The sequence below is a fragment of the Schistocerca americana genome, chromosome 9, assembly GCF_021461395.2.
Source record: "Schistocerca americana isolate TAMUIC-IGC-003095 chromosome 9, iqSchAmer2.1, whole genome shotgun sequence".
Classification (NCBI taxonomy): domain Eukaryota; kingdom Metazoa; phylum Arthropoda; class Insecta; order Orthoptera; family Acrididae; genus Schistocerca; species Schistocerca americana.
Window position 1 is genome coordinate 56,786,001 of NC_060127.1, and position 21,384 is coordinate 56,807,384.

The following is a 21,384-nucleotide window of genomic DNA, read 5'->3' on the forward strand; positions in this document are numbered from 1 at the left end:
GCTTAAAAAATTTTTTTTCCTCTCTGAATAAACATGACTTCCAGAATACAGTGAAGTATTTTTATAAATTTATTCTTATATATTTTTAAAAAGTATAAGATGTCAATTATAAGAAATTAAGTCATTCCATTGCCTAAAATATTACTTTTCTTGTATTTAAACCACTATAAGTATACCTTATATGTTTTATGAAATGCAGACTAGCAAAACATGCATTAAAGTTTCCTTCATTTACGTTGAATAAAGAAAAAAAAATTACGTGTATTCTTCTAATAAATAGACGCCGGGAAAATTTCAGAAGTCACATCACGTGGATTCTACCTGACAGCTCTTATTTCTTTCTAAACCCACTGTGTGCATTCTATCGTCATTGTCATCATTAGCAGCATCATCATCATCATCATCATCATCGTCATCATCATCCATTAGCAGTTTGGGTATCTCTGTTCACACAATGGACCATGTCATCTTATATCAATGCTTCCCTGGGGTTGATACTGTAGCACTTTGCCTGGCAATCTGTTCTCTAGCATGCTAAGAACAAGCTGGTGCTATTTAGATTAGTGCTTTGTTCATCAGATACTTTTATGTATCATTGTTTTCATACACATTCAGTTGTCAACCATCTCACATCCCTTAGGGAATGTAAAAAATTTCATCTGCTTACTGTCTACTCTGGCTTGATGTCAGACGTTTGTTCTCATATAGGAACTTTTTTTTATTCTGTTTCTTTCCTCATTTGCTTATCAACATTTCTTTGTAATCTGGTGACAAATTACTGAACTGCAAATGTAGAAAGTACTATATGTGCATATCCAGTGCTTGAGTGGGAGCAACACTGCCAATTAATGTGTTTTAGGATACTTGATGTTTGTACAATGACTGTTGGAAATCAGTGTTGCTTGAGAGGAATATTGTCAGTTACAAGTTCTGAATCTCACAAGTAATCAGATCTGTAAAATGTGATAGAAAGTTATTTAGTTCTTCTTTGACATTCCCCACCAGTTGCTACTTGAGTTCAAAAGAATGAAATGTTTCTTTCATGGTAGTTAGGTGAAAATAAGTACAACATTTTATGCGGGCCAGTATTGTGAAGCAAAACTATGTACATGTTATCCATAATGTGCACCTTGCCAGTTTTCTTGATTCCTCTGTCAACAATGCAACTGCAAGAGATCCTTTGGTTGATAAGTGATTGCTCGAAGTTCCTCCTCATGATGTTTTTGTTTGGTGTTGTGCAAGAATTTATGTCCCACCTATTCACTAGCTGCTTTCAGATTTATAAACATGTATTCATACCGATTTCCAATCTGTAGATTGCAACACACAATCTCTTTCACAACAAGAACTTGTTAATTGTTCTGTGGCGTTCCCACGTTTACATATTGTAGTGTGTGTAAAACGTCAAAGAATTCTCACTTGTATTAATGTTGTGTTTGGTCGTCTGACACACACACACACATGCATACACAAAACTATGATAAGCTGTTGAACTGTTTTTCCCTTATCCCCTTATCTCTTATATGCAGGGTGATTTTGTGATAAACAAAATGTGTTGTTAGTGTAACATTTGTAATTGTATGTGTTTTATTTTGTATTAAGGATGGGACTTACCTACACACCACAGCACATCTGCCTTACTGGAAGCCGAATTTCATTGTGAATGGTACTGGTGACCCAGGTGAATTTGCTGACCAGTTCATCGAGCACTTTTTCACACTCTATGATGACCCCGATCGAATGAAACTCCGTGGATTGTACCATGAGAAGGCTTACTTCTCACTTTGCAGTTTATATTTGGATGCACAATTTACAACTCCCAATGCAAGGTAAAAGGAAAGTCAGTCTCTCTCTCTTTCTCTCTCTCTCTCTCTCTCTCTCTCTCTTTCTCACATAAACTGAAATGGCTTTGGAAGACAATGGAAACCACAAATTAGAATTAGATGGGTTTGATTGCCTTAACCACTACACCAGGCCACTCTGAGTTTATTTCCAGCAGTGGGGAAGGGTGGGGAGAGTTGTGTAGTATTTTAATACATTGAACTACAAGATTAGAATTCTCACATGAGACTGTGGAGAGAGAAAAAAAAAATGGTTCAAATGGCTCTGAGCAGTATGGGACTTAACATCTGTAGTCATCAGTCCCCTATAACTTAGAACTACTTAAACCTAACTAACCTAAGGACATCTCACACATCCATGCCCGGGGCAGGATTCGAACCTACGACCGTAGCAGTCATGCTGTTCCAGACTGAAGCACCTAGAACCGCATGGCCACACCGGCCGGCTGAGACTGTGAAACTGGTAATATTCAGAATAATATTTCCAGAGTGAATTTTCACTCTACAGCAGATTATGTGTACCACACTGGGACTCGAAGCTATGGGATGGGTCATAAGTCGGGCAGGGAAACTCAGTCAGTAGAGCATTTGGTCTGCGAAAGACAAATATCCCAGGTTTGAATCCCAGTCCAGCACACAGTTTCGATCTAAGTTTAAAGATAATATTATTTTAAACATTGGTGATTTTCTTATATTAGACCAGCCCCTCAGGTTTGATATGTTGTCAGATTCTTTCTCACCCTGTATCAATGAGTGACTGACTTATTTCCATTGTAAAAAATGCCTGTGGCTTTGTCAAATGTTACACATCCATTATTTTGCTTGTATATTGCCTTCCTTTTCGGTTTCCAGAGGATCATTTCAGAAATTCTATGCACATAGAAATTTGAACCAAACACATTATTTCACACACACACAATCTTTTCTCTCTTTTACCAAATTAACAATTCCTTGATACCTCAGGGACCAGATTTAGACTTTTAGTTCAATGTGCAAACTGTTTTTGTTTTGTGTGTTATAGTCATGACATTCACTGTTGTCTTTGTACAACGGAAAGTTATTACATACAAAGGTCAACAAGGAAAAAATATACTGTGAGGACCTGTGAAGGATCACCATTTTGCGAAATAAGTAACTTGTATGGTGAATATCACTCATTACCCTGATAGCTTCATACCTTTTTTTAATTTGGGAACTATCCTATGACATTAATGAATAAAAGAATCCAAAAGAGGAAGCTTTAATAGTATCTACTTCAGCCACAGAAGCAGTAATTCAAATGGTTCAAATGACTCTGAGCACTATGGGACTTAACATTTATGGTCATCAGTCCCCTAGAACTTAGAACTACTTAAACCTAACTAACCTAAGGACATCACACAACACCCAGTCATCACAAGGCAGAGAAAATCCCTGACCCCGCCGGGAATCGAACCCGGGTGCGGGAAGCAGTAATTCATAGTGCAAATGTTGCTGAGCTATGTCTTTCAAAAAGATTAAGAATGTGGGTTGACCAGTTACATTTGCTGTCTCTCTAAGGGCCCAGTAGTTTTGTATCCTCAGATTTTTAAATTGGTTGATCTCTACACTTTTTCTTAATTTTTTCAAGATTTCTTTGAGACATACGAAACCTCCCATAATGGGTTTTATCTGCATTGAGTGATAGACCATATGAAGAAAACCAGTTTAAAATTTTAAACTGTACGTATCTCGTTCAAGGTGGTTGCCAGACAATTCATCAGTGAGAATTGAAGTATCGTCTGTAAAAAGGAAAATTTACTCTTTATATCGAAACAGAGAGGGAGGTCATTAATGAAAAAAATAGCCTTGTGGCGCACTGCAATTTAAGGTCTCCCACTCAAATGAGGCAGATTCTCTGAATGGGTCATCAGCATTACAGTCTGATTCCATTCCTTTAGGTATTACTGAAGCCATGAATAAACAGTACAGCCAAACCATATTATTTGGCCTTTTTCAAAAGAATTTGACAGTTTATGCAGTCAAAAGCTTTTGAGGGATCACAAAAAATACCTACTGGAGATATTCTTTTTTAATGGCTGCCAGATCTTGATTTTTAAATGAGAAAATTGCTTGTTCATCATAAAAACCAGCCCAAAACCCAAATTGACTATTGTTGAGGAATTTGTGGAAGTTGAGATGATGAGAAGTATCACTACAGCTAGTTTTAGTAGACCAGGGACAAATCCTTGGAGAAGTGTATTGAACATGATGCATAAGACTGAACTCATATATTTCAATATTCCTTAGAAATATTGTCCACATCAATGGACTTTTTATTTTTTAATGACTTAATTATTCTTTCAGTATCATTTATTGAATAGAAAATAAGGATATCTGTGGGGTTCTGTTGCTGATTACTTTCTGTAGAAGAACCAGTGCTTCATCCACTTCTCTGCTGCTGTCAAAAAATGTTTGTTCAATATTTCTGCAACCATTTCAAATTTCTTTATAATATTGTCACCTTTTTAAATTTATATTTGTGTCATGTTTCCTGTTTTTCTGCCAGTTTCCCTCTTTTATCACATTTCAAATTGTTTTTATTTTGTTTTCTAATTTTTCAGTTTTTATGCACATACTCTTAGGTTTATTTATTACCTTCCTTAGAGTGCTACAGAAAAGTTGTAGTGCTGCTACGAACAAGTTTTGAGAGAATTGTACATCATCCACTTTGTTCTGCAAGATGTTTTTATTTCCGCAGTGAGCCAGATCTTCCTGTCGGTGGTTACATGGCGGATTCTAATTTTTTTTTTTCGAGAAGGTAGCTTCAAAGAGAGACATTAATTCATTTACGTGTTACTGACATATGTTTCACTGTAAACTGGGCTCCAATCTATCTCTTGCAGACTGTAGTTGAAATTTTTAAAGCTCTCATCAATCATTACCCTAAAAAATTTCCAATAACACTACGAACTGTCGCACAGATTAATGCCTGTCAGTGTAAGTCATTGACCATCATGGTTGGACATATAGTGATACCATTGACTCTTGGCTTATTTATAGGTATATTGTCAATCATATTTTGACAGTTATTAATACCCCTGGTTGGAAAATCCACCACTGGCATCACGTTAAAAGACTCAATTAAATGTTCTAAACCTACGTTACTATTGCTCTCATTTAAAAAATTTAAATTCAAATCACCTGCAGTTATTAAATTCTTGGATCATGTTACCTGTAGAAGCCCTGTAAAGTACTAACATTACAACTGGCAAGTCATTTATAGTAATCTGTACTCCACATATTTCAATATGTTCTCCATACAGTGACTCTTTCAATCTAATGCTTTGTAAGATATATTATTGTTTTACGTAAATTACACCACCACCTTTCTCAAAGATAGTTCTGGAGTAATGTGTTGCTAGACAGTAACCATTAAGCTGCAACATTTCAACATCTTTCCTGTGGTCTTCACTGACACATAATACATCAACCTTTACCCCTTGTGGATCCTCTAAGAGAACATAATTTCATTTATTTCACTTGTAAGTCCCTTTATATTTTGGTGAAAAATTGTCATTGCTTTGTTATTTGCAGAACCTTCATCCTTTTGCCTAAAATAGGATCTGAGGGCTTTGAAGCAATAGGCTCATTGATAACTGTTTCACTGATATTTTTGCTTGAAAAATGCTGTGATGAGATTGCTTGAGCCATTTGAGGGGAATATGTTTCGGGATGGAGTTGTTATTGTCTACTTCTACAGTTGTGTCAGTCAAAAGAGTACCTAATGCTTTTTTTTCCATATTAATTCTGGTAACAAAGAACAATCAGCAAAACAGAATGGCAACTTTAAATCAAGCATTGGTAAACATCTATAGAAACAAAGTTATTCATATTGCACAACAAACGTGCAACATCAACATTCAAGAAGGCACAAATTGCTTTCATTGACGTAACAATAGCTATAGCAAAGTTTATCAACTCAAAATCACGATGCTTGTATGGCCTGTCAAATTTTGTTATTGAAAAGATAGTGGACATTATACTAGACTCACTTTGTATATTAATAATTTAGATTTTTATGAGTTGTTCTTTTCCAGCCTGCTTAAAGATAACAGTAGTCGTCCCTGTACATAAAAAAGAGACAGGTTATTTGTTGATAATTACTGTCTTCTCAAAGTGTATGACTGCGTGTCATCGTAGATGCACTGAGGTGCTATGGTATTCGAGATGCAGAGCTCACTCTTGTAGAATTCTGTCTTGACAATAGCAAGCAGAAGATACACATTAATGGTATGAGCTTTGTATTCCCAAATATTTCAAGACACATGTCTCAAGGTTATGTACTAGGACCCTTGTTGTTTATAATCCATATTAATGACATAGCAAGTATCATGCCATGTAAATCTGTTCTGTCATTGTAATCAGAAATGGCATAGGGGACCTAAAGGAACAAAGCCAACCTAAGAATTTGTAGTATCTGGTTTAAGGACAATGGATTACCTGTTAATCAGAATAAAACTGAAAATGTTATTTTTAATTTACGCAATACCAACAACAATTGTATGTCTATTAAACTTCTGTGTGTAAGCTTGAATTCCAAATTAACCTGGAAACTCCGTACAGATTCTGTATGCACTAAATTTTCAAGAGTCATATACCTGATGCTTAGACTTGGAACATGTGTGAGTGAAGCAGGTCATATTATGCATTTTTTTCATAGCCATATAACATACTTCATACTGCTTTGGGGCAGCTCCCCTAGTGCAGAGAGAGTTTTTATGTGACAAAGAAAGGCTGTTAGATGTGTATTGAGTGTCCTCAAACACAATTTATCTTGTAGGCCACTTTTAAAGAAGCTGGGTGTCATGACAGTCCCATCATTATTTGTACTTAGTTGCCTGGTTTACACAAAAGAGAAGACAGAGCTACACATTAAGGCATTCATTTCACTGTACCAATACATGTGACAAAGAAAATATTGACCAACTGTTTAGAAGACTAAGCAAGACTCATAGAGGGAAAGACGAAAGGATGTGGGTTTTAAGGGAGAGGGTAAGGAGTCATTCCAATCCTGGGAGCAGAAAGACTTACCTTGGGGGGGAAAAAAGGACAGGTATACACTCGCGCACACACACCCATATCCAACCGCACATATTCAGACACAAGCACACATTTGTAAAGGCAAAGAGTTTCGGCAGAGATGTCAGTCGAGGCAGAAGTACAGAGGCAAAGATGTTGTTGAAAGACAGGTGAGTTATGAGCGGTGGCAACTTGAAATTAGCGGAGGTTGGGTGTGCAGATAACGAGAAGAGAGGATATACTGAAGGACAAGTTCCCATCTCCGGAGTTCCGACAGGTTGGTGTTAGTGGGAAGTATCCAGATAACCCGGACGGTGTAACACTGTGCCAAGATGTGCTGGCTGTGCACCAAGGCATGTTTAGCCACAGGGTGATCCTCATTACCAACAAACACTATATAATGTTGTACAAAACTGACTTAAAAAGAAAGAAGGCTTTCTGTGTAATATAGGAATTTCTCAATTTTGCAAAAGAAATTAATTGTATTTTCGTATGAAAATCTACATGATTTAACTGCTTTCTTTAATATAGTTATATGTATTATTATGTGTTATTCAGTTTTACAAACTATTAACATCAGTAGCATGCAAAATGCTCAAAGATGAAAATATATAAAAAGCTGTCATCAGAACCTTGACGATACTCCCTCCATTTGGAGAAGTTGAGTCAGCACCTCGCTACAACACTTGAGTAGGTGTTTTATACTTGTTAGCGAATCTGTCACCATATTTGTGGAAAAAGATGGACAAATTACAGGTGTAGCTTTGATTATAGGGAAAAAATTTCTCATGTCTTTCCAACACAAACAAAACAGGATTTTTCCAATGAACTAAATGGATTCCTGTAGGAAGGCATTACCTACAAACAAATCCGTGGTATGGCTATGGGCACCTGCATGGCACCATCCTATGCCAACCTATTCATGGGCCACATAGAGGAATCCTTCCTAAAAACCCAGAATCCTAAACCCCTCACCTGGTTCAATTTCATTGATGACATCTTTGCTGTCTGGATTAAAGGTGAGGACACCTTATCCACATTCCTCCAGATCCTCAACAACTTCTCCCCCATGTACTTCACCTGGTCCTACTCAACACAACAAACCACCTTCCTAGATGTTGACCTCCACCTCAGAGATGGCTACATCAGTACCTCCATGCATATCAAACCTACTAATCACCAGCAACACCTCCACTTCAACTGCTGTCACTCATTCCATACCAAGAAGTCCCTTCCATACAGCCTAGCCATTCTTGGTCGTCGCATCTGCAGTGATGAGCAGTCCCTCTCAAAATATACTGAGGGTCTCACTGAAGCCTTCACTGACCGTAATTATCCTCCCAACCTCGTTCAAAAACAAATCTCCCATGCCTTATCTTTCCAGTCTCCCAGTCCCACAGTCCGGCCACAGAGGAGCATTCCCCTTGTAACTCAGTACCATCTGGAACTGGAGCAACAGAATTACATACCCCACCAGGGTTTTGATTACCTCTCATCATGCCCTGAAATGAAAAATGTCCTGCCCTCTATCCTTCCCACCCCTCCAACAGTGATATTCTGCCATACACCGAACCTTCACAATATACTCATCCATCCTTACACAACCCCTGCTCCCAGTCCATTACCTCATGGCTCATACCCCTGTAATAGACCTAGACCTGTCTCATACATCCTCCCACCACCACCATCTACTCCAGTCCGGTCACGAACATCACCTATCCCATCAAAGACAGGGCTACCTGTGAAACCAGTCATGTGATTTACAAGCTAAGCTGTAACCACTGTGCTGCATTCTATGTAGGCATAACAACCAACAAGCTGTCTGTCCGCATGAATGGCCACCAACAAACTGTGGCCAAAAAACAAGTGGACCACTCTGTTGCTGAACACGCTGCCAAACATGATGTCCTTTATCTCAATGACTGCTTCACAGCCTGTGCCGTATGGATCCTTCCCACCAACACCAGATTTTCTGAATTGCGCAGGTGGGATCTTCCCCACAGTACATACTACATTCCCCTAACCCTCCTGGCCCCAACCTTCATTAGTCACTGCCCTCACCCATCCAGCCCCCTCGCTGTTCTCATTCCAGCACTACACAGCCATCGTTTCACTGCCACACCCAGTCTTTTAATTTATTTTTATTTCTCTCCTTTCCATTACCTACCCCCTCCCCACCTTTTGTCCTGCCCTCCATCTAAACTGCAGCACTTTGCTGTCCGTCACCCTCACCACACTATCCCTCCCCCTCCCCACCCCAGCCTCCTCCTTACCCACACCCAGTCACCACTCCAATCATGCACTGGTGCTGCAGCTCATAGTATGGTTTCAGTTGACTGAGATTGCAGGCGTTTGTGCAAGTCGCGTTTGCGTGTGTGTGTGTGTGTGTGTGTGTGTGTGTGTGTGTGTGTGTGTGTGTGTGTGTGTGTATTGCTGACAAAGGCCTTAATGGCCAAAAGTTAAATGGTGTGAATCTTTTTTGCGACTCACCATCTCCATATATGGTGAGTAGCAACTTCCCTTCTCTAATATTGTTACATTACATCCTGGATTTTCCATTGTTTGATTTTTGCTGTAGGTTTGGTTATAGAAAATTACTATTGGTAGTATGACTTCCTCCTGCAGGTAACTGTATATTGAAAGATGTACTTTGTTGACAGTGTGTTGTATACTTTTCATCAGATTACTCAGGAAAAAAGGTGAGTTGAAGGGAAAGGGAATCCAACAACAGTGTCAGGGCTAGCGAGAGCAGCTACCTCACAGTACACACCCGATATAAATCTGCTTCAGACTTTGTTTGGCACTGGTCTATGCACTTGTTGTCAGACAGCCTCTTAGATTAAAAACAAGTACCAAACTGGGGCTCGAGCTAGAGTACGAACCTCAGTCCGACATTCAGTGCTAATCTATTAGGAAACTTCTGCAAACTGTTCATGTTCGAGTTTTCTCTCTCCAATCCCACTGAGTGAGGTGTGGCAGTGGTTAAGATAGTGGACTAGAATGAATTCCAGAGCACAACAGTTCAGTCATGAAGGTTCTTCTGAAAGAGAGACTACCAATTTCCTTCCCAAAACTGAGCTCATATTTTGTCTCTAATGAACTTGTCGACAAATGCTAAACGTTTCCTTCCCTCCAAATCAGAATAGTTCAGTTCTTCTTCTAAAACTTCATAAATTTTCTGCTCGCTCAACAAAAGTGATGTGTGTGTGAGAAGCAATATAGGGAATGTTGATAACTAGCAGATACACAATTGTCATGCTGCCCTCAGCATGTAGTGGTGCCGTCGATCACTACAGCCATTGTGGTTTCCTACTATATCTATTAAACTAATTTGAGAAACTGTCTCCTCAGTACCACTGATCGTCGAGCAGCTTTTCCAAAGACAGGTGTTTCATGTTGTTTCAATTGGAGCCTCTAATTTAATAAATAGGGAACAAGGGAATTTCATTCAACTAGTCTCTCTGGTATCAGGATAATGTTGCTTTTTCGAATCACATATGTAGGGTGACTCATCTGTTCACTTCATACACTAAAGGTTTTGTTGATAATCTGTTATCACTTTGATAAAAAGTCACAATAGGCTCTTAAAATTGTGACCTGTCTATTTGTTTTTCAATAACAGAGATATAGGCATATAATTCATGTCTTCAAATTGAATTATGCAAAATATAGTTCTGGGTGAGTTCTGGTGTTTAGTCTGCATTGGGTGACAAATTCTGTGAGTTTGTGTATTGTCAAGCATCAGTAAAAATCCATTTTAGGCTTATAAACATTTAAAATTTGCCAGTGTAAATGTTTTATGATCATTATAAAGTAAACAAACTTCAGCTTAAGCCCAGATAGGGCTGTGGTTCAGTCAAATTCCCAGGAGTGCAGGACCCAGTTAATTGAGTATTTATATTTCAGTGGGGCATGTTATTGCTGAGGGAACATGAGTGGTTCACCATTCTTGAGCAAGTGCCCCCCCCCCCCCCACACACACACACATATATACACATGCACACCCTCTCCCTCAAATGTAGTAGTGTTGTCAGATAAAGGACTTTCCAATGAATAATTTGTAAACCTATGTAAAATTCAATGGGTGGGGAGATCAAGTAACTAATGGGGAAGTTCTGAATCAGAGTTGGGAAGAAGAAATTTACAGCACGTCTTGACTAAAGGGAGGGATCGAGGGATCGGTTGGTAAGACACATCTGGAAACAAGAAGAAATTATCAGTTTGATGATGGAGGGAAGTGGGGGGGGGGGGGGGGGGGGAGTAAGGTTCATAGAGGGATACCAAGGCATGTGTGTGGTAAGCAGGTTTGACTGGGTGTAGGTTGCAGTTGTTATTTGGAAAGAGCAGTCGTAATGAACGAGGAAAACACTCTGACATTCGTGCAACAAGGTTCTCCTCCTGTCAGCTGCAAGCAGGGGAGGATGAACCATTGACACTGCAAGGCACTCATGCTGATGTATCATGAGAAAAATCATTAAATAAATAGCTCAAGATCCCAAGACAAAGGCTGACTGGCAGTGTTTCGTTTATATTTTAGTCTTATACAAATGTTGTCCAGTTTCTGATTGATAAATGACTTGTTATGATATTCTTCTCGGGTGTGCAGCCATCTAATGCAGTCATCTTGACACAGAATTTTAATGGACCAACTGGTGACAATCTTCAGGTAGGTAGGCTGATGCGCAATTTAACCGGAACTGAGTTTCCAACAGAATCAGTAGTTCATTTATACACTGCAGCTGACCACACCAGAGGTGCGTGAGCAGCAGTGTTACTGCCATGAAGCACAAGTGAACCAGTAGTGCACTGGGGGAAGAAATAAGCAAAATGGTATATCACTAGCAGAATGCTAATTAACTCCGTATCTGCACTCAGTGACGCCTATAGGCTGAGGATGACACGGCGGTCAGTCAGTGCCGTTAGGGTCTTCCGAAACTCTTTAAGATGGAGTTTTAATTGGGCCATCTCAAAATTGTTTTTAAGCACAATGGTTACACTCACCAACAAATATGTTGTGCTCACAGTTTGGACCACCAGGCAAACCATAGAGAATACTTTTAAATCTGTTCCTTTTTTAACTTTTGCTGGAAGTGTTTCCTCAAAAATTTCAAGAATTTTAAGAAGAATGATATAAAAAGTGTATTTATGCCACCGACTAAGATTAGAGCACTTCGTGGTTCAGTGAAGGATGACTTGGGACTGATGAAACCTGCAGTATACGAAGTTCCTTGTCATTTTGGGTTGGCTTACATTGACAAAACTGTCTTTACTACTCAGAGCTGATGAACATCTTTGTCACACTCATTTGCTCCTGCGAGGGAAATCCACAGTGGCAGAACACTTTCCTAAAGAGGGCATAGGATGATGTATAATGAGGTGCAAATGATTGCTCTTGCTTCCCGCTAATGAGAATGTGTTCTAAAGGAATCTATTGAAATTCGGCTGTCTGGTACTATTATTAACAGGGATAAAGGCTTCCCTAAGTAAGATATGGAACCCAGTTTTATCTAATCTTAAAAGACGATCCTTTAATTAGTGTTCTGCTAGCGATATATCGTTTTGCCACTGCTAGGTCACTTGTGCTTCAGGGCAGCAGTGCTACTGCTTGTGCATGCTTGGTGGGGCAGCCACAGTGTATAAAGGAGCCATCAATTCTTTGGAAACTCTGTTCTGGCGAGTTTGTGCATCATCATACCCACCTGAAGATGGTGGCCAGTTGGTCCATTGAAATACTTTAAGTTGAGTACATTATCCGGCTGGATATACTAGAAGGCTATGTAATCACAAATAATGTGCGCGTAGTGCAGTACTGCAATACTTGCTGTACTGTGGAATTGTCCCCGTAAAGTGTTATTCTAACTGTAGCTGTACCCAGGGCAGATCTCAGAGAATTATACGAGTTGTTACCCAAAATATCTGAGAATTTCATTATGCCGGTCAAGCCAGTAGCAGTACAACATTCTGCTGTTAGATGTCTCGAGGTACATGTCTTAGTTACTGTGGAACAAAGTTGTATCTTTGACGCATGCAGTTTTGGGTTTTAGTGGTGCGTGTCAGGACGTGCTTCAGTGCTTCTGCAAATTGTGGAATGGAAAATGTGAAGGAGCAATGGATTTGCATCAAACTGTGTTTCAAGTTGAAGAAAACTATAGCTGAAACCCAGTGCATGCTGACAGGCATTTGGTGAGAGTGCACAAATCAAGCAAGAATATTTGAGTGGTTCTAGTACATCAAGGAAGGCTGACAATCTGTGGAAGATAACCGTCAACATGCACAACACCAGGAATGATTACAAAAATGCGAAACACAATTCATGAAGACCGAAGGCAGTTAATTCATGATGTCTGTAATGGACTCGGGCTGTTGTATGGTATGTGACAGTGAATTCTAACTGATGAACTGAATACAAGACAAATTGCTGCAATGTTTAGCACTCACCTTCTCAGCATCAACCCATGAGAACTCAGATTGAGACATATTCTGAGCTCCACCAAAGAGTTTGAGATTGTTCAGAATTATTATCCAGAGTTACAAGAAGTGATGACCCTTGTGTCTGTGGCTATGATCCAGAAATGAAGTAGCAATCATCACAATGGAAAACGCCACCTTCTCCAAGGGCAGAAAAAGCTCTACAGGTTTGCAGCAACATGAAGTCAGTGCTGATCATTTATCTCAACATTCAGGGAATAGTGCATAAGGAGTTTGTTCCACTTGATCAGACTGCAAATGGCAGTTTTACTACGTGGTTTTCAGGTGACTGAGGGAAAAGTTGAGCACAAATGCCCAAAGCTGTAGAAAAAGAAAAGCTGTTGGTGCACTACGACAACACACACACCTGCGCACACCTCACTCATTGTGAATGAATTGCTGGCTAAAACAACATAGAAATGGTCCCCCAACCACCCTGCTTGCCAGACCTAGCCCCATACAATGTCTGCCTGTTACTGAAGATGAAAATCACTTTGGAAGGGTGACGTTTTGATTTGACTGAAGACATCAGAGTGGAACTGCAACAGGTCCCGAACATCCTTCAGCCTGCAGACTTCCAGGAGTGCTTCCAAAAATGAGAACAACGCTGGGATTGTTGTGTGCATGCCCAAGGTGACTACTTTGAAGGTTACGGAGGACATTGGGATGCAAGCATAGTTTAATTTTTACAGTGAAATTCTCGTATATTTTGGGTGTTATGTGGTGCTTAAAATTCTATGTCTTTAATGATGCTGTATCGGAAGCTCTTTATCTGTCTTATGCCATTAGACCAAGTGCTTAAGGAATTTGATCCACTCACCACAGATGAGGCCTTGTTGTGTAGTATGACCATGGGTCTGTGTATTTGTATAATCTGGAAAAAGACAATGGCAGACAAAATGTTGGAGGACTGCTTGTTTCTCTGCTATGCAGAAAGTAAGCAAGAATCGTAAAAATACGTAGTGACTTTCCCTTTCTTGCAGATTTGTTGATACCTTACTGCAAATTATCTTTAGTAAACCAGCTATTTCAAGGCAACAGGAATACACACTCTTAGAAGAGGTATCTGAATTGCTCTTGAAAGCCAAAGGTGAGAAAAGCATGAAAAAAATGCAACAAAGGCGACAAAATTTAGACAAACCCCAAGCCAAAAAATTGAGCATTCCTTAGCAAATAGAACTGGGTACATTTTCAGAAGAGGAAGAAATCGTCAGGTATGAAAGTTGATTATTGTCTCACCTCAATGAAGTGTTATATGACTGGTATGACTTGTTTACAGCACCTGAGAGTGAACTCGGCCAAGGATTCTCCATTGTCAAGTATTTGGCCAAGTAGTCCATGAGCGTAATGTGCAAGCGAGTGAATACAAGTACTTGCATTATACACATTGTCCAAACATACTGATTGAAGTTTCCCGTAATTTCCTCAGATCGTTCATGCTGAAAGTTAGCACAGTTCTAGTAACATCTCGGAGCCATCAGCTTTCCAACTCAGGCTCGCATTGTGCGTGAATTGTGTTGTGGATGCTAACTGAAAAATTCTTAAGAAAAACAGTTGCAAATTTTTGATACAGACACTGACTCAGAATGGTAGATTTTTCAGTATCAGAAAATTCTTATGTGCAGTATCTTACAGTATTTCATCCTGGGGCTACTACTTTTCCAGATATATGTTAATGACGTTTTCCTTCAGATGTATCAGATACTTCTACAGCCATTTTGTTTGTGGATGAGTTGGCTTGGCCATTGTAGATACACATGAGGAATGGCATAATATATAGAATCATGATTTGGGGAGAAACAGCAAATAGATCAACTATTAACTGCAGCACAACTCTGTATCTCCATTGGTTTTACAGTAAATTCAGTTTGCATTCAAATTCATCATTTTAGACAATAGAAGACAGTGTCTGAACAGACAGTATTTATTTTATTAAGATTCATTACTGGTTTCAGCTTTTCAGCTACCATTAGGTCTAACATGTAGGCGTGTAATTAGCACTGACATGTATAATCTAACCCAGTAGAAAAGTCCGGGTTTTCTCAAGAGGTACAGGTGGCCTCATTTCATATTCTTCTTCTTCTTCTTCTTCTTCTTCTTCTTCTTTTTACCAAGGTTTCATGATTAGTGGAGTCAAGATCTCTGTGAGTGGTAGTAGAGGGGAAACATTCGTGGATGGCAAACATTCATGACCTCTTGCAGAAGCTGAAAGCAGCCGATTCTGGTGTTAGGATATTTTATAGACTCATCACCAGCAATACACTGAAACTTGGGTGTGTCATACACTTTCATTCTTTGACACCGTAGGAAATTATTTTGGGACAAATGATCGAAAGCACGAAAAGTTACATGGACTGTGGTTGGTACTCATCCACACGAGTAATAAAAAGAATACGCTAAACTTCAGTTACATGATAAATCACAGAAACCTAAAAGCTGTATATTCAACTAAATACTTAGGGATTAGAATTACAGTTAACTTAAATTGAAATGATCTCTTAGATAATGTTGTGGGGAGAGCAAACGAAAGACTGTGATTTATGGGAGAACACGTAGAAAATGTGACAGGTCTACTAAACCGACTGCTTATACTCCATTTGTCTGCCCTTTTCTGGAGTATTGCTGTACAGTGTGGTGTCTGTATCAGCTAGGATTGACAGAGAACATCGAAAAAATCCTAAGTAGTGCAGTTCGTTTTGTATAATGGTGATATAGGGGAGAGGGTGCCACAGCTACGATACACGAATTGGGGTGGCAATTATTAAAAAAGGCTTTTTTTTTTTTTTTTTTTTTTGTGGCAGAATCTTCCCATGAAATTTCAATCACCAACTTTTTTCTCATAGTGTGAAAATATTTTGTTGGCACCCACGTACATAGGGAGAAATGATCATCAATTCATCATAATAAAATAGCAATCAGAGCTTGCATGGGAAGATTTTAATATTTGTTTTCTGTGCATACTGTTCCAGAGTGGAGCAGTAGAGAACTAGCTTGAAGATGGTTCGATGAACCCTCTGCCAGCCACTTAATTGTGAATTGCAGAGTAACCGTGTAGATGAAGATGTAGATCGTGATAATTTGTGACCCTCGTGCATGCCTGTATGTAACCTTTTGACTGCAGTGCACTCCTCTGACATTTGAAAAGTATTTTGTTGCAGTACTGCTGCTGGACTTGTGGCTCACTTTCATTTGCTAACATTTCAACAGATATCTTCTTAATGTACAATATATATGACTTCATTGTCAGTTAGATGTGAATGTTTTTTAGTTTACACACATCACACATAACAGTTTGCTGTAAACTCAAAACAAATGACATTTCCAGTATTATTTCCGTAGGTCATGTGTGTTTCCACTGTGCTGTGAAATTGTATGAGGCATGTTAAAAAATTAAGAGAACTCAGTTGTTTTAAAAATTTATAAAACATTTACAGATTTGCAGAGGTACATCCAGAAAGCTGTTTGTCAACCTAGTCACATTCATTCTCGATGTACTTGTGTGCCGAAGGATGAATTTTCTGTACCTTCATAAAAAAGGTCTCACCCTGCGTCTTCAGCCCACTGTTTGGCCACACTCTGGATCGCATCACCGGTAGGAATCCTTCTTGCACCCATAAACAACCTCAGAAAGGTGAAGGTGTCAAATCAGGACTGTCTAGCCAATCAATGTTCACTACAAACCATTTCTCTGATCTAGTTCACCATCTCGTTTGCCATAGTTGGAGGGCACTCACTCTTTAGTTCACTGTGAACATTTGTTCTGCCAGCTTTAAACTCACAACCCCAATTGTACTTATTGGATGTTTTGTCACACCATCCCCGGAAACAATTTTTATTTTGTTAAAAGTCTGAAATCGTGTGTATCTCTTGACACTAAGAAACTGGATTATGTTCCTCAACTCACAGCTGGCAGGATTAGGAATAGACACGCTAATTTCAGCACAGCACTAGAACAAGAATTTTCAGCCGATTGATACAAACATCCCAACTGCCAACACATTGTCCTAAAATGCAGTGCTACCAACTTTGTCCAAAACAAAACAAAAAAAACCCTGTGTGTGCGTCAGAGGCTCTTTACACTTTCTTTATTACACCATTATTTTTGACTTCTGACTCATCACCCTCATTAAACTACTTAAAAATGTCTGAAAATTATTTTTAATACCAGTTGTTCCAATCCACAAAACACCTATAGTTATGTTGGAATCAGAAATGTCCATCTATGTTGAGCATGAACCTGAGAGCGAGTTAGAAAGTTAATTACCTTCAGTCATTTTAGTTAAAGTTTGGTCAACTTAGCTCGTTTCTCAACAATAATTGTAGATTCTTCTCAATTGTAGATTCTTCTCACCTGCATTCGTGGCTCAGTAGTCTTGGTGGTTGATTCCTTTCTGAAGTGGCTGCAAAAGAGCTCTCCAGCTTTTCTACCTCCATGCATTAAGTAAATAATAAGATGTTACAGATTGTATATTTCATCAAAATGCATTTATTCAGTATCTGGTGACTGACACACACACACACACACACACACACACACACACACATAGTCAGTCTCTGGCCCTTGAGGCCAGACTGTGAGCAGCAGCATGTAATGGGCGAGGCACCTGGGTGGTGGGGGTAAAGTAGTGGCCTGGTTTGGGAGAGGGAGGGGTAGCGGGGCAGGGGAGGGGTACAGTAAAGTGCTGCTTGTGGGAGTGTACAGGGGCGAGGTGGAGAGAGGGTAGGACAGCTAGCAGCTAGGTACAGTCGGGAGGTTCGATGGAGGGAGGGGGGGGGGGGGGGGGGCAGAAAGGGAGAGAAGTAAAAACTGTGGGTGCATTGGTGGAATAGAGGACTGAAGTACTGGAATGGGAACAGGGAAGGGGCTAGGTGGGTAAGGACAATGACTAATGAAGATTGAGGCCAGGAGGATTACGGGAACATAGGATATATTGCAAGGACAGTTCCCACCTGTGCAATTCATAAAAGCTGGTGGTGGTAGAAATGTTCCAGATGGCACAGACTGTGATGCTGTCTTTGAAATGAAAAACATCATTTGGTCTGATTGCTCAGCGATGGGGTGGTCCAGTTGTTTCGTGGCCACAGTTTGCCAGTGGCCATTCATGCAGACAGACAGCTTGTTGGTTGTCATGCCCACGTAGAATGCATCACAGTGGTTGCAGCTTAGCTTGTAGATCACATGACTGGTTTCAGAGGTAGCCCTGCCTTTGACAGGATGGGTGATGTTTGTGACCGGACTGGAGTAGGTGGTGTCTTGCATCTAGGCCTGTTCCAAGGATATGAGCCACGAGGCAAGGGGTTGGGAGCAGGTTTTATGTAGGGATGGACGAGGATATTGTGTAGGACCAGAGGGTGACAGAAAACCATTCCTATCAGGCACTGCTGCTTGCTAGCCTCAGGAGCCAGAGACTGTGGTCCTTTTTTTGTGAGTTGCATTTGCATGAGTATGTGTGTATGTTGTCTGTTTCCGAACAGAGGCCCCATTGGCCGAAAGCTCAGTCTGACAGTCGTTCTGTTGTGTCTATCTGCAACTCAGCATCTCCGCTATATGGTGAGTAGCGACTACCCTTTTCATAACATTGTCACTTTCCATCCTGGATGGTGAGTAGCAACTATCCTTTTCATAACATTGTTACTTTCCGTCCCAGATTTTCTATATTTAGTTTTAGTACAGAGATATGTGGATATAATGGTTATAACGAGTGAGTTGAATTTTATTAATATTTAATGGAGAAAATCAGATATCTTAATTCATCTTTCAGAATAATTACAGAAGCCATAAATCTGATTGTAATTCAGATTTTTAATATTCATGACTTCTTATATAAATATGACTGAAATTCACCAAAAATACAAAAGTCATTATCTTTCTTATAAAATAAATATTCTTACATTAACTTCATGTATTATTTCTGTCTATAAAACCTATGATTATTTGGTTCTAACATCAAAATTATATAAGTACAGAAGTACAGTTGTGATCTCATTTGATCGTTTTATGAGTCAATTTTTATTGGTTTCCCCAGATGCATTGACCAGTCCATATTGGCATCAGTAAATACTCCCAACCATCCCATTATTTGTCCAAAACCCAGAATGGAAAAAGCTGAAAATAGCGAGCATGTCAGGAGCATTGAGCACCCTGTGTGTAGAATGCAACATTCTTGGCACATCCTCCAAGTTTTGCATGTTCCAGTAGAAACATTAACAGTTGGGAATTCCCATGCTGACAGTTGAAATGGAACATGGATGGCTTTTGGTATGGTGTTAATGTTGCATATTCTGTGTAACTCTTTGATGTCCAGTGTTAACAGATTTATTTAGTAAATTTCTCTCGATCACCTCTCTTGACATTTTCTGAGTGGCCCTGCTAGTCAGTTCCACTTAACCGCAGTTTTTACAGGACTTTGTCTCCTCGTGCGTGAATGGCTGCTGAGAGAGAGTGATAATTGTCTTCCAAGCTGATTGAATGACTAAGCTTTAATCCTTGTGTATTGACACTTTCTTTTACAGATCATCATCTCTCAGTATACAATTTCTTGTACAATATGGGTTAACAGGTCTTTTTAAAAACTAATGTTGCTTGACAAGATCAAGACAAGAAGTTTTCCTACACAAACGAGATCTACAGCCATTTTTCAGGGGTTTGTCATGGCAGCCATTGTAGCCGTGACCTCTTTTCTTTTCCTCCTTACCCTCTAAACACCTTCAAACCATGATGCTAAGGAATAAGCAGTCCCACACAACAGGTGGAAATGCTCCACTCGCAGATGCTCGCTCGCTGTCCTCCTTTGTAGATGTGATGGGTTTAAGATGTTCTCCCATGTGTTCATATCATAATAATATCTCCCACGATGTGATGTCCCAACATTTACGTACTACTAAATGTCACAAACATCTTTCATCGTCACAGACTTCTGGAAGTGGGACATAGAAATGTCATGTCATATTTCATCCACCCCCACTGAAACAAAAGATGTTGTGTAAACCATCTTAATCAACTAATTACAACAGTTTATAACATGGTGATTTTAATTAACATAACACTATCATGAGATAAAAAAAGTTATTCCAATTGTTAGAGATGATGAAAATTTAATTTTGAAGGAGGACTGGAATTAGATAGAAAAAGGAAGAAAAGGAAAAGAGGTAGATGAATACGTACTGCGGGAAAGGGAGCTGCCTGGTAGAATGTTGCACAGAGCATAATTTAATCGTTGCTAACACAGCTTAAGAATCATAGTTGTATATGTAGCAGAGACCTGGAGACACCGGGTGGTTGTATATGTAGCAGAGACCTGGAGACACCGGGTGGTTTCAGATTGGGGTCATTCCATGTCAAATCATCCAGAAATTGTCGGAAATAACACCCATTGTCACGCAAATCCTTGAAAGTACGGGTAGTAGAAGTTTACCTTGATATATTCACATTTCCAAAATGTAAATGTTGCAGGTCAATTACTTTTCACTTGTGATAAAAAGAAGTTGTATAGATTCAGGAATTCAGGCTTTGATAGATGAGCTCTGTTATAATTTAAAAATGTAATAGTTCCTACAGTTTTTGCAGCAGAAGCTTGATTTTTTTTTTAAAGGAAGGTTTGTATTTTTATAGTCATGCTTCTTGTAGCAAATATCCATCATCTACATCTCAGAAAAAATTGTAAATAATTTCTTTTAAACAAAATCCATGCATGGACATTATAATTTTTTAAGGTATTGCCCCCTCATAGATACTTTTGAAAAATTTACAGTATTATTATAAATATTCCATTATGTCTCACAAAATGAATCAGTTTTTAGAAATAATGGTAAGTGTGAAAAACAACATTAATGTAAAAGAAATATTGAAGTTGCTTATTCATGACTACTATGTCACCACTAAATTGCTGAAGTTGGCTACACTGAGTTTCCCTAAGAACAAATCATGTCTGAGAACACCGTTTTATTCCCAAATTTACATGTATTGCATCATCCAGTTCCTTTGTTTTGAGTCATGTGTCCACTGAGCATGCAGTTCTGATATCTTGTACTGAGT

General features: G+C 39.3%; 1 protein-coding gene across 1 annotated transcript in view; it reads left to right on the forward strand.

The window, feature by feature from the left end:
• The window catches only part of LOC124551146 (nuclear RNA export factor 1-like), a 214,143-nt gene that overhangs the window by 144,003 nt on the left and 48,756 nt on the right, over positions 1-21,384 (forward strand). The window contains exon 11 of the mRNA XM_047126110.1: positions 1,603-1,829. Coding sequence (XP_046982066.1) covers positions 1,603-1,829 — 227 coding nt within the window. The remainder of the gene's footprint in view (positions 1-1,602; positions 1,830-21,384) is intronic.